The sequence below is a fragment of the Ailuropoda melanoleuca genome, chromosome 10 (genome assembly GCF_002007445.2).
Source record: "Ailuropoda melanoleuca isolate Jingjing chromosome 10, ASM200744v2, whole genome shotgun sequence".
NCBI lineage: Eukaryota > Metazoa > Chordata > Mammalia > Carnivora > Ursidae > Ailuropoda > Ailuropoda melanoleuca.
In genome coordinates, this window is record NC_048227.1 from 6,611,151 (window position 1) to 6,626,422 (window position 15,272).

The 15,272-nt window shown below is 46.3% G+C and overlaps 1 protein-coding gene across 6 annotated transcripts in view; it reads left to right on the forward strand.

The window, feature by feature from the left end:
- The window catches only part of STAG3 (stromal antigen 3), a 29,060-nt gene that overhangs the window by 9,080 nt on the left and 4,708 nt on the right, over positions 1 to 15,272 (forward strand). For 4 of the 6 annotated variants that reach the window (XM_019808016.2, XM_019808015.2, XM_034669884.1 and 1 more), the window contains 21 exons: positions 2,999 to 3,072; positions 4,273 to 4,396; positions 4,884 to 4,982; positions 5,195 to 5,274; positions 5,652 to 5,759; positions 6,009 to 6,123; positions 6,694 to 6,844; positions 6,965 to 7,068; positions 7,340 to 7,432; positions 7,555 to 7,644; positions 7,909 to 8,109; positions 8,231 to 8,301; positions 8,403 to 8,490; positions 8,981 to 9,061; positions 9,144 to 9,236; positions 9,379 to 9,547; positions 9,672 to 9,808; positions 10,550 to 10,651; positions 11,153 to 11,301; positions 11,558 to 11,686; positions 11,771 to 11,928. In XM_019808016.2, the coding sequence (XP_019663575.1) occupies positions 2,999 to 3,072; positions 4,273 to 4,396; positions 4,884 to 4,982; positions 5,195 to 5,274; positions 5,652 to 5,759; positions 6,009 to 6,123; positions 6,694 to 6,844; positions 6,965 to 7,068; positions 7,340 to 7,432; positions 7,555 to 7,644; positions 7,909 to 8,109; positions 8,231 to 8,301; positions 8,403 to 8,490; positions 8,981 to 9,061; positions 9,144 to 9,236; positions 9,379 to 9,547; positions 9,672 to 9,808; positions 10,550 to 10,651; positions 11,153 to 11,301; positions 11,558 to 11,686; positions 11,771 to 11,928 (2,416 nt within the window). Of the gene's footprint in view, positions 1 to 2,998; positions 3,073 to 4,272; positions 4,397 to 4,883; positions 4,983 to 5,194; positions 5,275 to 5,651; positions 5,760 to 6,008; positions 6,124 to 6,693; positions 6,845 to 6,964; positions 7,069 to 7,339; positions 7,433 to 7,554; positions 7,645 to 7,908; positions 8,110 to 8,230; positions 8,302 to 8,402; positions 8,491 to 8,980; positions 9,062 to 9,143; positions 9,237 to 9,378; positions 9,548 to 9,671; positions 9,809 to 10,549; positions 10,652 to 11,152; positions 11,687 to 11,770; positions 11,929 to 15,272 lie in introns of those variants that run through there. The other 2 variants (XM_034669886.1, XM_034669887.1) reach the window with 2 other exon arrangements.

The following is a 15,272-nucleotide window of genomic DNA, read 5'->3' on the forward strand; positions in this document are numbered from 1 at the left end:
AAGAAGTGTTCCCTGCTCCTTCCCTCCCTTTCTCCCAGCTTCCGTTCACTGCTGCTGCAGCCCATCTTAGCAGTGCCTGAGCACTTCTCTTTGGTAAGACACAGGCCCCCACGCAACCTTTCAGGTCACAAACAGTGAAGTCTAACGGTCTTAATAGACCCATCCTGTCAGAGGTCATTGTGTGCTTATTTTGTTTCTGGAATGTGAGTATAATGAATTATTTCTAACTTAGAGTAAACTTTAGAGTTCTTCGTAATTCCACTTTTGCTTAGTTTCCGTTGTCTACATTCATTATCAGAAATGTGTTTAAGTGTTGTGCTTGCATCTTATGCAGGGAGTTAATTTTTGACCTGGTCAAGTATATAGTCTGTAGGTCACCGCAGGAGTACTAACGGCCAACCACTGACAAGGGAGGCCAACTGTTCAAGGACTGGAAAGTGATAGGCTTTTTTTCCAGTCACTCCTGGGTTTCAGTTCTGTCCCAGTTACCTAGTTTCATGGCCATATGTAACCTCTAAGCTTCCATTTCCTTTTCTTTAAAAAGAGGATAATTCTACCATTTTATGAAGATTAAATAAGATGGTGAGTGAATTGCTTAGTCTGGCACATAGTAGGATATGCTTTATTGCTTTATTGCCTTTCAAACGTAGACTACCAGAGGATGTAAGCCCTAACAAAATCTTTTACATCTATTAAACCTTTAAACAGCAATGTCTGTCACGAGACACTGATTTCCCCCTACTCTCCCGTAGTGTCTGAGACTCCCTGAGCACGAGGTTGACGGGACTCCCCATGTCTCACTGCACCAACTGACTGTTTTCCCACCCCTCACCAAGGTCTCTTCCATGATAAACCTTCTTTCCTCGCTCTCTTTTACTATCTTCAATGTCTGTATGATCTTAAACCTTATGTACGTAAGGTTTGTCTCAGGCTTTAAATTGAGTCTACCACCGTGACTCTTTATTTGACCTGTCTTAGGCTCTTGCTTTATCGGGTATTATTTCTCTTCGATTCTTATTTTTTTTATTTTTTATGAGGTTTTATTTATTTGAGAGAGAGAGGGGGGAGGGGGAGGGGCAGAGGGAGAAGCAGACTCCCCGCTGAGTAAGGAGCCCAGGCCCTGGGATCGTGTCCTGAGCTGAAGGCAGCCACCCAACCGACTGAGCCACGTAGGCGCCCTTGGTTTTGGTTTTTACTCTCTCCCTCCCCACTGTTTTCTGTTCTTCATGTATAAGTGCTTGTAGGCCCTTGATCTTCCCTTTATTCTTCTTCTCTATGAACTACTCTATCTCTGCCCTTCCTTTTAGTATTTCCTTACTTCCTTAATTTCCAACTGAATCCTTTTTGCTACCTAGCTTTTCTTTGAAATTATTCTCTCCAAACCAGTGACACCCTAATCCCTGTGGTCAGTGGCCTTTTCTCAATCTCCTTTTTCCAAACTTCTGTAGAATTTGGTACTGATGACACACCTTTCCTCCTTCCCTCCATCCCTCTTTTTCCTTTTCTTCACTTCTTATTTTTATTTATTTTTAAAGATTTTATTTGACAGAGAGCGTGTGCGAGCAAGCACACCAGCAGGGGGAGCGGCAGACAGAGGGAGAGGGAGAAGCAGACTCCCCACCGAGCAGGGAGCCTGATGCAGGGCTGGATCCCAGGACCCTGGGATCACTACCTGAGCAGAAGGCAGAGGCTTAACTGACTGAGCCAACCCTTTTCTTCTTATTTGAGAGAGAGCGTGCATGTGGGGGGGGGGTGGCAAGGGGGGAGGGGGAGAGGGAGAATCCTCTAGCAGACTCCCTGCTGAGCACAGAGCCTGTTGCAGGGCTCTATCCCAGGATCCTGAGATCCTGACCTGAGCCAGATCAAGAGCCATCCACTTAACCTGACTGAGACATCCAGGCGCCCCTTCCTTTTCTTTACACTCTGAGAAGTAGAGACACTGGTGGAATGAACACTGTATACAAGTTATGTAGATTTAACAACTAATATTTCACCATATTTGCCTCCTCTGTGTTTTGTATGTTTTATAGTAAATTATAAACATACTGGTATTTCCACCTTAAGACTTCAAATATGTACTCTACAAAATATGAAAAATTCATCTAAAAAATTATTCCCGTATTAACCCAATACCATTTTTACATTCAAAAATATTCCTTAATATTTTCTAACCCCAATTCATATTTAAATGTCCCTGTGTGTCCACAAAATGGCTTTTATAGTTGATTAATTCCAACCAGGATTTAATTAAGGATTGTGAACTGTGTTTGTTGTATTAAGCTTCTCTTAATTTTATATAGAACTTCTGCCTCCCCCATTTCCCCCCAAGTGTGTTGATTTATTGGAGAGGTAGGCTCAGTTGTCTTAAAGAATGTTTTCTTATAATTCTGCTTCCTTGTTGTTCTTGTAATTCTCCTTATCATTCTGCTTCCTTGATATTTATCATTCATTTAATCCAGGGTTTCTCGGCGACGGCACTATGAACATGGGGGTTGTCTTGCCATTGCAGGATGTTCAACAGCATCCCTGGCCTCTATCCACTAGATGGCAGTAGTACCCCCTCCCAGGAGTGACTATCGAAAACGTTTTAAGAAGTTGATAAATCTCTCCCGAGGGGCTCCTAGTTGAGAACCACTGGTCTAATCTCTTCCCTCTTTTTTTGCTAGTTCTACTTTTTCTGTCAAACTGCATTTATTAAAAACTCGTTTTCTCAATTGTTGTTAGTCAAAAACGTATATAACTACCAGCTAGCTCCTCTAAATAGTCAAAGATAGCCAGAATAACCAGACCCAGAGGGGATATTTTTTACAAAAACACAAAGAAACCTCTGAGGCATTAGTTGACCATGTAGCTGCTTCTAGAATTAGAAGGTTTTCAGGGGTTCAGACTGTGTCCGGTAATAAATAGGAAGTAGATGGAAGTCATACTTTACTATACTTTTGTAGCCTTATGCCAGTGGGGCACAAGAAAGATTGACTTTTTCCTCCCTGTCCTCCAGCTCCAAGAGCATCAAGAGGAGATTGAGGGGATGATGAATGCCCTCTTCAGGGGTGTCTTTGTGCATCGGTACAGGTGAGCGAATAGGCTCCGCTCTTTGAAGCAGCTGTCGTTGGTTACAGAATCTGTAAAAGTAGCAAGGCCCCCCACCTGACCTGGTTATTTGGCGAGTCCTAGCGCTAATGCAGCTGGAGCAAAAACTTTGACAACATATGTTTGAATTAGTAAGGTTTCATTCATTCCCAACTACAAAGGCTCTTGTAAGCTCTTTTGGGAGAGAAAATAAGAGAATAAGGCATTGTTGATATTATTCTCCAGCTTTGCAGAGGACCTTCCCATCCCCATCTTCCTGGGGCTGGAGACCTGAGAGGGCAAGAGCAAAGAGCCAAAAGGCAGGGCTTTCCTGAGGGTGTGCAACTTGGCAGCCTTTTCCTAGCCCAGCTTGCTGTGTCACTGCCAAAGGCAGGGGAGTTTTACGCTGTTTAAAAGAACTGGTGGAGTTAAAAATAGCATCCATGTTTTTTTCCTCACTCTTAACTAGATTTCAACCTCTGCCTTTCGAGAACTCTTCAGCTGATTTAATCTTTTCTTCAAGTGGAAGTTTGGCCAATGTTTAACTTCTAAAATCAGTTTTTTTTTTAAAGATTTTATTTATTTATGCGACAGAGATAGAGACAGCCAGCGAGAGAGGGAACACAAGCAGGGGGACTAGGAGAGGAAGAAGCAGGCTCATAGCGGAAGAGCCTGATGTGGGGCTCGATCCCATAATGCCGGGATCACGCCCTGAGCCGAAGGCAGATGCTTAACCGCTGTGCCACCCAGGCGCCCCCCAAAATCAGTTTTAAAAGGGGCAAGGAGGGGGCGCCTGGGTGGCACAGCGGTTGGGCGTCTGCCTTCGGCTCAGGGCGTGATCCTGGTGTTGTGGGATCGAGCCCCACATCAGGCTCCTCTGCTATGAGCCTGCTTCTTCCTCTCCCACTCCCTGCTTGTGTTCCCTCTCTCGCTGGCTGTCTCTATCTCTGTCGAATAAATAAATAAAATCTTTAAAAAAAAAAAAAAGGGGGCAAGGAGGATACGCTCAATAGTTTTATGTACTATTACAGAAAGAAAATGTTTACTTTTTGTGTATTTATGTTAGGAGGAGGAGACGAAAGGCATGGGGCATGGTATTTAGTGAAGAAAATAGATTCTTCTATGGCAGCAAGATGTGTGGGAGGATGGAAAGTGAGTTTGGAAAGAAGGTGATAGGGGGTCAGTTTCTTTCTCTCTGCCTAGGGATGTCCTTCCTGAGATCCGTGCTATCTGCATTGAGGAGATCGGGTCTTGGATGCAAAGCTACAGCACATCTTTCCTCACTGACAGCTATTTGAAATATATTGGCTGGACCCTGCATGATAAGGTGTGTGTTGAAGTCTCTTTTCTCCTGTTCCCCTCACCCTCTTCCCTGCCCTAAGACACTGCAGCTTTTCCTGGTTCTGCCATTTGGAAACTTCACTAGTGATCAGCCCATCAAGGAAGGCAATGAACCTCAAAACTCCCTAGTATTGGGGAGGGTAGGATAAGGCAGAAGAGAGAAGGCTACGTCCAGGAGATGGAACACCTCAAAACCAGAGTAGAGAGAGAAAGACTTCCTAGGAAAAAGCAAGAAAGCTAGGAAAAGCAAGAAATGGATTGGTAAGACAAGTGCTAGGGTGGTAGCCAAAAGATCCTTTTTATTATGATTGTTAGATTCCGCTGTAATCCTTTTGTTATCTCTGAGTCGTCCCAAAGTACTCAGCATGCAGGACACCAAGGCCCAGAAAGAGTCATCTGCTAAAGGGGTATGAAGGCCCAGTGGGGGTTGTTGAATAGCGAATAGTCAGTCATATTTCCATTTTCCTCAATAGCATCGAGAAGTCCGTCTGAAGTGCCTGAAGGCTCTAAAAGGGCTGTACAGCAGCCGGGAGTTGACTGCCCGCCTGGAGCTCTTTACCAGCCGCTTCAAGGTGAAATTGGGAACAGTACTCCCGGGCCTCGCTCTTCCTCGTGGTTCCCACTTCCCTGCCGCATCTTTCCATTCCTGTTGCTCTTCTGTATCTGTAGCTATCCCAGTCTCTGCCTCCACGCCTTCTCTTTAGGAATCTCTCAAATTCTATGACAGCGTGATGTTTGGGGATGGGTACAATGAGGTATTGAGTGATGTGCTCTTTCCTTACAGGACCGGATGGTTTCCATGGTCATGGACCGAGAGTATGATGTGGCGGTGGAGGCCGTCAAGTTATTAATACTTATCCTGAAGTGAGTCCTGGGGAATGGGAAGGCACGCATCTCAGAGTTTGACCTTTCCAACATTTGACAGGCCCTTCCGGAGTCCTATCCCTCCACCTATCATAAGTTGACTCTTCCTTATGTGTGAGTTGAAAGACAGAGGTCATTCCTGAGCTGCAGGATCTCTGGGGAAATTTCCTATTTTCTCTAACTCTCTATACTCCACTGTCTTCCACTCGTCATTTAAAAGTTCTTTGTCAGTTAATCCTCATTGCTTTTTTTTTTTTCTTTTTGGCTCGTCTTTTGGATTGTTCCAAATTCTCATTTGCCTCTTTCTATTTCTAGCCCTGGTTGTGCTAGAGGACAACATTCATATCCACCTGCTTTTTATTCTTTTGTCACGGCAGGAACATGGAAGGTGTGCTGACAGATGCAGACTGTGAGAGCGTCTACCCTGTTGTGTACGCCTCTAACCGAGCCCTGGCGTCTGCTGCAGGGGAATTTCTGTACTGGAAGTGAGTAGGGGCCTCTCATTTGTTCCGAGGATGCTATCCTCTGTTTTCTTTCCTGCATCTGCTGCTGCTCTTCCCAGGGACCACCCAGCATACCCATTAAAGTCTGTTTTGGTGTTTCCTTCCCCTTCTCAACTCCTTGAGGCTTTCCCTGGCTCTGCACCTCTTTCCCTTATTCCTTTCTTCCATCATGATTGTTCCACTACTCATTTGCTCCCTCGTGTGGCCCTTTCCCCATGTTCATTCTACCAGGCTCTTCTACCCTGAGTGTGAGACTAGGACAGGGGGTGGGAGACAGCGACGCCGAAGCCCACGCGCCCAGAGGACTTTTTTCCACCTTCTGCTGTCCTTCTTTGTGGAGAGTGAGGTGACGTATGGGAAGGAGTTATTTGGCTGTTGTACATGAGACCTGCTGGTGGAAAAGGATGGGAGCTGACTGCAGGAAGGAAAGACATGGTTTATCAGTATTTACCAGAATTTTCTAACATGGCTTCAATAACTTAACATGTACCCTTTTTCAAATGATATTTATCATTTGCAATGACATGGGTGGAACTAGAGGGTATTAAGCGAAATAAGTCAATCGGAGAAAGATAATTATATGATTTCACTCATGTGGAACTTAAGAAACAAAACAGGAGGATAGGGGAAGGGAGGGTAGACAAAATAAGATGAAATCAGAGAGGGAGACAAACCATAAGAGACTCTTAACTATAGGAAACAAACTGAGGGTTGCTGGAGGGGAGGTGGGTGGGGGGATGGGGTAACTGGGTGATGGGAATTAAGGAGGACACTTGATGTAGTGAGGACTGGGTGTCATATGCAACTGATGAATCACTAAATTCCATCTCTGAAACTAATGATACACTATATGTTAACTAATTGAATTTAAATAAAATTTTTTTAAAAACTGAAAAAATCACACCTTCTTCCACAGCTCCATGACCATGCTGCTTACTTAGTAGACAGCCTGTGGGACTGTGCAGGGTCTCAGCTGAAGGACTGGGAGAGTCTGACAAGCCTGCTGCTGGAGAAGGACCAGAGTGCGTGCCGTGCGATAACCGGAGGAGGGGACTTTTCACCTCCTAGTAGGAAACCAGGAGTCTTACAAAGGCAGAGGTGTCATGGGCAGTGGGGAAGTTGGAGTGACTTGGAGATGGAGGGTGGCTAATTTGTGCTTCTGTGTTTTTCATCCTCCTGCCAACTAGACTTGGGCGATGTGCAGGAGAGCACACTGATAGAAATCCTTGTGTCCAGCGTTCGACAAGCTTCAGAGGGTCACCCGCCTGTGGGGCGGATCACTGGGAGGAAGGTATGGCATGAAGGGTGGGTGGGTTGGTTAGCAATATTAAATCCAGATAGGCATTGTCCATCTTTATCTTCAAGTGTTGGGTTAGGGTGCCCCTTCTCCGGCCCTCAAAGATTTCCCTTTCTAGAAAAAGAGATCTGAAGGAGCTGCCAAATGAATTCTCTCTTCCTTCCTGGGCAGATAAGATCATGGGAAAGAGGGATACACAACCACACCCTCTGGACCCACTGTTTTTCTACATCTTTCCCTCCACCCCCCAAATGACTAATTACAGGGCTTAACCCCAAAAGAGCGGAAGATCCAAGCCGATGACAAGGTGAAGCTGACAGAGCACCTCATCCCCCTGCTCCCCCAGCTCCTGGCCAAGGTAGAGGTGCCCCAGCGTTCAGTATCTGGGAAGGAGCGGTGAATGGAGACGGCCTCCAGTGAGGACTGGGAGTAGGGCTTAGCATGTACGAGGGACTAAGTAGTTCTGCTCAATCCCTGTAGTTCTCAGCTGACGCGGAGAAGGTTGCTCCCCTGCTCCAGCTTCTCAACTACTTTGACCTCAGCATCTACTGCACTAGGCGCTTGGAGAAGGTGAGGCGAGAGGAAAACATAGTTCTTGCACCGTGATGCTTCCTTGCTAGGGCTGGAGGTTCCACTGCCAAGATCTGGTTCTTCTCAAGAACACAGGTTCCAGAAAAATCAGTAAGCCTTCCCTTTCATAGGCATCTTATCTTTGAAGTTTAATGCTTTCAACCATATTTTTTTTTATCTCCCCCAGCTCTCCGCCCCTCCAGAAGACTTGCCCCCCCCTTGCTCCCCCACAACACTGTCTTCTCTCGCCTCTCTTTCTGTCAGCATCTGGAGCTGTTCTTACAGCAACTCCAGGAGGTGGTGGTGAAGCACGCGGAGCCCGCGGTGCTTGAGGCGGGTGCTCATGCCCTCTATCTGCTCTGTAGTCCTGAGTTCACGTTCTTTGGCCGGGTAGACTTTGCCCGCAGCCAGCTGGTGGACCTGCTGACTGACCGCTTCCAGCAGGAACTTGAAGAGCTGCTGCAGGTAGGAACTGGAGCTGAAAGATGGGACACGCCAAGCTTGGGTCAGAGAAGGCCACGAGGTGGGGAACGTGGATCTGTGAATTCTCTGGGAAATCCCACTGTGGATCTTCTCTCTTCCTCAGTCATCCTTCCTAGACGAGGATGAGGTCTACAGTCTGGCCGCCACTCTGAAGCGCCTCTCGGCCTTCTACAAGTGAGCAGCTCCCCCTATTCCTTCTCCTGTTTCTGCTGGCGTCTGCGGCGTTGATTCCTCCGGTTCTCTTCTTGCGTAATGTTTCCCTTTCTTCCCCAAAGTGCTCATGACCTGAGTCGCTGGGAGCTCTATGAGCCATGCTACCAGCTCCTCCGGAAGGCTGTGGACACAGGAGAGGTTCCTCACCAGGCAAGTAGATGAGTCCGAGATGAGGCAGAGAGGTTTTTAAGGGCTCTGTGTTCTAGGTGGCCCACTACCCCAGGCAGTTCCAGTCCCGGAGGTGTGCGGTAGACACGAGAGGAAAGTCATGTACATGTTGTTCCCTGCATTCCACTCTAGAAGGTGAACTGTACTTTCCAGTGCCTGAAAGAAGCCAGCCTCTCTGGTTTCCTGGGAGTGAAGGATAGCGTTGAGGGATTCTAGGAGATGACAGACAAATAAGGGAGAGGTGGCCTGCCTGTCCAAGACAGAATTCTCTGAAGATTGTCCAGAATCAGTTCTTTATCCCCCCAGAGAAGGAATGAGGTGCCCCCAATCTCATTTTCTCTCTCCGCTGCTTTTGTTTCTCTTCACTGCTTTGGGTATGTGTTGCCTCTTTGTCTTTCCCTTTCCTCCTCCCTCCCTGTCTGCTCCTCTCTCTCTTCTGATCATCCATCTTTGTAACGTTTGGTTGTCACAGGTGATCCTGCCAGCCTTGACTCTTGTCTATTTTTCCATCCTCTGGACACTAACCCACCTTTCTGGATCAGAGGCTTCCCAGGTGAATATGAGTCTGAGAAGGGAGAATGGGAATGGAGGAGCCTGTGTCTCCGTTCCTCCTGCTTAAGCTGCTGTCTCCACAGGAGCAGCTGTTGAGTTTGAAGGACAGGATGGTGGCCTTCTGTGAACTCTGCCAGAGCTGCCTCTCGGATATGGATTCTAACATCCAGGAGCAGGTTGGCATGTACTCGGGTGGGAGCAAGGAGGCATGCCTCTCCCTGTGGTCCGAGGAAACCTTGTTCTAAGGGGAAGTAAACTGTGTGATTTCTGTCTTGATCAATATCCTGTCCTTTTCAAGCATTTTTTTTCCCCCAACAGGCTTTTGTCTTACTAAGTGATCTACTTCTCATCTTCAGCCCTCAGATGATTGTAGGGGGTCGAGATTTCCTTAGACCCCTTGTCTTTCTTCCTGAAGCCACTCTCCAGTCTGAACTAGCCAGCTTCCTCATGGACCACGTCTTCATCCAGCCTGGAGAACTGGGCAGTGGTACAGGAACTCTATACCTGGGGCTCAGGAGGGGTCTGGGGCTTGGGCCTGCCTCAGGCATTTAAGGGCAGGAGTCCGAAATCTGTGGTTCTGATATTTCCATTCTGCATTTGCTGTGAGCCAGGTCATTCCCAGGAGGACCATTTACAGATCGAGCAGCTGCACCAGCGGCGCCGCCTCCTGGCTGGGTTCTGCAAGCTCTTGCTTTATGGGGTCCTGGAGATGGATGCGGCCTCTGACGTTTTCAAACACTATAACAAGGTGCAGGGAGTGACGTCAGGCTGAGCGCAGCCGGGACTTCAGACACTGGAGCACTCCGGGAGGGAGGGTGGGGGAGGTGGCAGTATCAGGTTTGAAGGAAAAGTGGAAGAAGGCAACAGGAGTTTGGAATAAAGGGACAAAGAAGAGTCAGTAGTGAATAATCACGGGGAGAAAGCTGTTAGGAGGAAATTCTTTGGAAAGAAAATCTTTTTTCCATCCAGAATCTTTTTTTTTTTTTTCCTGTGAATGCAGTCTCCATAAACTGGGGTGTAATAGAAGAAGAAAACAAGAATGGAAGGGGGATCATCCTTACAAGATATCTAGAGGTGTACCCCAGTTCCCTGACTGCCCATCGTATTGATTCCTGCTCGTTTTGAGCACCTGCTCTGGGCCAGATACCATTCCAGGCAGCAGTGGAGCTTCCGTTCTAGCGGGAGAGGCAAACAGTGAAGGCTTCAGTGCTGCAAAGAGAGCGGACAGTGGCTAGCTTATTACTCTTCTTCCCCCAAAAAATGGGCTCAGGGCAGAGTTTCTTATTTTTTTGTCTAAACTTTGACATCTTTGGGCCCAGACCTGTTGGCTGGATAGGAGGTCCAGTCAGAGTTGTTTTATACTTCGATTCGTGTTCCCTGACTTAAGGTACTTGAGGAAGGACACATGATGAGGGGTGTAAAGGAAGAAACAGAATGGAATGTCCTGTCTTGTGGTCAAACGTTATCTTCTCCATTTCCTGTCCCTCAGTTCTACAATGACTATGGTGACATTATCAAGGAAACATTAACTAGAGTACGGCAGATTGACCGGAGTCATTGTTCCCGAATCCTGCTGCTGAGCCTCAAGCAGGTACTCCCTTCTCCTGGAGTACCTCAGACCTGTGACATGCCCTCCCTGAAGCCCACAAACTGCTCACCCTCAGCCATGTAGGATGTGAGATCCTTATGAACAGGAACTTTTCTAATTTATTTTGACTCTACTTGACAGTCTCCTTCAGAACTAGTAGATCCGTGGAAAGTATTAGCTGATGGGCAATTTCCACCCTAACTCCATAGGATTTCAACTATTAGGACGAGCAACAACAGCAAAATGATAGGAATTCCTGATTTTCTTTTAGTCTGCTGTCTTTGTCCCTTCAGTGACTATAGACATTTGTATTGTTGTAGAGCAAGGGGGAAGGCTGTCTCTGCTGCAGGGGGTCAGGGGTAGGGCAGTGTCCTGGGAGGAAAGAGTAAAAGCAGATGGCATCCCAAGCCCTTTAGAATTTCTGGGCCGAGAAGGGAATGCTGTAGTTCTCTATTTCCACTTTGTTCCTCCCTTCCCCAAATGCCTTGTGTTTCCTGGACACAGTTGTACACAGAACTGCTGCAGGAACAGGGGCCCCAGGGCCTGAATGAGCTTCCAGCCTTCGGTGAGATGCGGGACCTGGCCCGAAGGTTTGCCTTGAGCTTTGGACCCCAGCAGCTACAGAACCGTGATCTTGTGGTCACGCTCCACAAGTGAGGAAGTATTGGTTGGAGGTCAGGGTACTTGGATCTTTCTAAGCGGGCTGAGCCAGAGGCTGTGTATGGGGAGAGTTGCAAGTCTGGTCTTGGAGGGAGGGATAAGCGTGTCAAGGAGGAGCAGTCCGTTTGGTCAGTGGGTGTTCTTTGGGAGGCAAACTGGGGACGGGGTCGGTGCACTTGGACAGGATGCTTCAGCCTGGGAGGGAAGTGAGGAGGTACAGTCTTCCTAAAATAATTCTGCTCAACCAAGGGAAGGCATCAAATTCTCCTTGTCTGAGCCTCCTCCAGCTGGCTCCTCCAGTCAGCCCCCAAACCTGGCATTCCTGGAGCTCCTTTCCGAGTTTTCCCCCCGACTCTTCCATCAGGACAAGCAGCTGCTGTAAGTTAGCGGGTAGATTGGGGAAGAAGGGAATGGTGAGGGCCCGGCGAGCAACTCCGCCTCTTCATCCCACCCCTTCCTTAGACTGTCCTACCTGGAAAAGTGTCTGCAGCGTGTCTCACAGTCACCTGATTGTCCCTGGGGTCCAGTCACCACCTACTGCCACTCCCTCAGCCCTGTGGAGAGCACAGCAGAGGCCATTCCTCAGGGCTACCCCCGCTCCAAGAAGAGGCGCACTGAAGGTGAAGTGCTGTGCGTGTGGATGTCAGGGTGCTCTCGCTACTTCCTTCCTTGTAGAGCCAGTTCCTAGATAAGCAGCATATGGTCTTTTGCCTCCTTCAAACTTTTGTCTTTGGGCAAATATTTCACTGAGCATCTGTTGTCATTAAGAGGTATTCGTTTTCTTCAAGATTTATCTGCCAACTAAAAATGGCAAACCTTTGTGAAAAATCAAATAGAAACTGATGATAAAAAGACTGAACGAAGAAATCTTAAAATTTAGGGGGCCCCTCTTTGCATCTAGTATTGTTATCTTCCAGATTTTAAAGATTTTTATACAACNATCTTAAAATTTAGGGGGCCCCTCTTTGCATCTAGTATTGTTATCTTCCAGATTTTAAAGATTTTTATACAACCTTCGTGATTTTTTAACTTTCAGATCACTACTTGTCTTATAATCTAAGGTCTTTTTCTTTAATTTTCTTTTTAAATATAGTCTCATTTTAAGTGATAATATCCTAGAAATCACGTTTGATGTGTTGTGTGTTTTCAAGTGAACATTTTAAAGTACTCGTTCTCCCCATCCCGCAGCTGTAGGCAGGATCACTCATCTACTTCTGTCTCTGCACTTGCCTACTGCAGACATTCAGATAGTGAAATCAGACGGCGTGGAGCCTTGGGTGGCTGCCTTCATCCACTCAGCAGAATGTTTTCAAGGCTCATCCATGTTTTAGCTTATATCGGTACCTCCTGTCTTTTTTTTTTTTTTTAAAGATTTTATTAGAGAGAGGGAGAGAGACAGAGAACATGAGCTGGGGGTGGGGGGGCAGAGGGAGAAGGAGAAGCAGCAGACCCCCCACTGAGCAGGGAGCCGGATGCTGGGCTTGGATCCTGGGACTTCAGGATCATGACCTGAGCCAAAGGCAGACTGAGCCAGCCAGGTGCCCCAGTACCTCATACCTTCTTAGGGCCAAATAAGATTCGATTGTACGGCTGTCCCACATTTTATTTATCCATTTGCCAGTTGATTGACATTTGGGTGGTTTTCACATTTTCTTTTAATTGGAGTATAGTTGACAGACAACGTTGCATTAGTTTCAGGTGTACAACAGTGATTCTGTAACTGTGTGTGATAACTTTATACGTTATGCTGTGCTCACCGTAGGCGTAGCGATCATCAGTCACCATACAGTGCTGTCCCAGTACCACAGACTATTCCCTGTGCTGTACCTTTCATCCCTGACTTCCTCATTTCACAGCTGGAAAGCCTGTACCTCACTCCCCTTCATCCGTTTTGCATGTCCCCCCACCCCTCTGCCAACCACCAGTTCTCTGTATTTATGGGTCTGTTTCTGCTTTTTTTGTTCATTTGTTTTGTTTTTTAGATCCTTGTAAGTAAAATTGTGTTACTATTTGTCTTTGCCTGATGTTTCACTTAGCATGATGCTCTCTAGGTCCATCCATGTTGTCACAGATGGCAAGATCTCTTTATAAAAGCGGAGTAATATTCCGTTGTATGTGTCTACTGTGCACTCTTGGTGCATTCGCCTGTCGATGGGCACTTAGGTTGCTTCCGTAAGGCAGATGCCATGTTTTGATTGTTACATATGCTGCTGTAGACATTCATGTACAGGTTTTTCTGTGTACATGTTTTTAGTTCCCTTGAGATATACCTAGGAGTAAAATTGCTGGTCATATGGTAATTCTGTGTTTAACTTTCTGAGAAACTACCAAACTGTTTTCTAAAGTGCCTGCATCATTTACAGTCCCAGCAGCAATGGATGAGGGCACCGGTGTCTCCATATTCTTTACAACACTGCTTATTTGTATTTCCTGTTTTTCCCATCTTCTAGTGGTTATGAGGTGGTATCTCATTGCTTAAATTTGCATTTCCCTAATAACTAATGTTGGGCATCTTTTCATGTGCTTATTGACCATTTGTATCTTCTTTGGAGAAATGTCTATTGAAATCCTTTGCTTATTTTTAAATTGGGTTGTCTCTTTGTTGAGTTGTGAGCTTTTTATATACTCCAGATACAAGTCTCATATCAGATATATGATTTACAAAAAATTTTTTCCCCTTCTATGGGTTTTTTCATTTCCTTGAAGGAAGGAGAAAAGTTCCTAATTTTGATGAAATTCAGATTATTTCGTTTCTCTTTTGTTGTTTGTGCTTTGGTGTCATAGTTTGAAAAATCATTGCCTAATTTAAAATCATGAAGATTTTACATTTGTGTTTTCTTCTAAAAGTTTTCTAGTCTTAGCTCTCAGACTTTGGTCTGTCATCCATTTTGAGTAAATTTTTGTATACGGTGTAAGGTAGACTGTAACTTTTTTTTTTTATGTCTTTTGTGTACCACTTAAAAGTATTTTTATATTACCAGGAAACTCCTTTAACTAGTTAACTAATAAATATTTGTTATGGTCCTCTTCTGTGCACGATACTGTTAGGTGATTTAGACGCTGGGAAGGATCTTCAAGCAGCTTACTGTCTAACAGAGAAAATGCATTTATAGAACATTTAAATTATGAACACCAGCAAATGATAACTTCCTGAGGGTCTTAAGGATTGACAGATGTGTGTTTTAGAATTCAGGGAAGGAAGGTATCACTTTGAGTTTAGTTGATCTAAAGCCTAAGAAGGCTTCACCAAGAAAATGGAATTTAAGCTGGAGCTTGAAAAACGGGTGAGATTTATGTAAGCTGAACAGAGGCAGAACGAGTGCCGTGAGCTGGCAAAGCAGCACAGGCAGGACGTGGGAAGTATGTGTCAGCCCAGCATGGAGATGTATTGACCCGTGTGCCTAAACCTGAGGGTTTGTAAAGGTAGGAGAAAACTGAAAAGACTGGTTCCATTGTTCCTTCAGCATACTTACTGAGCGCTCCCTGCTGGGAATAGAGCAGTGCATGACAAAAGACAAATCTCTCTTCTTTAAAGAGTGGCAGGTTGTGCTGTGTGCTGTGGTGGGAAGGCAGGAAGAGGGTGAGCAAACACTGGGGAGTCAGGAGCTTCAGGCTCCTCACGAGGGACGAGGGATGAGGGACGAGGGATGAGGGATGGGGGAAGCCTGGCAGAGCCTCCAAGTGTTGGGCAAAGACCTCAAGGAAGGGAGGGGGTGCCTGGTGTATATAGAAGAGCGTAACGGAAGGGGCGCCAGTGCACAGGGGATGTGCCTGGCGTGTTCTGAGAACAGCCAAGCAGGCCAGATGGCAAACGGACAGTATGTAGGATATAAGACCAAAGAGATTGGAGGAGCCCAGAGCATACGAGGTGGAGTAAAGACTCTGGCTTTTACTCAACAGTGAAATGGGCAGAAGCAAAGGAACAAGCAAGGAAGTCATGGAGCAGGTGGACTGGGGCCGGGTG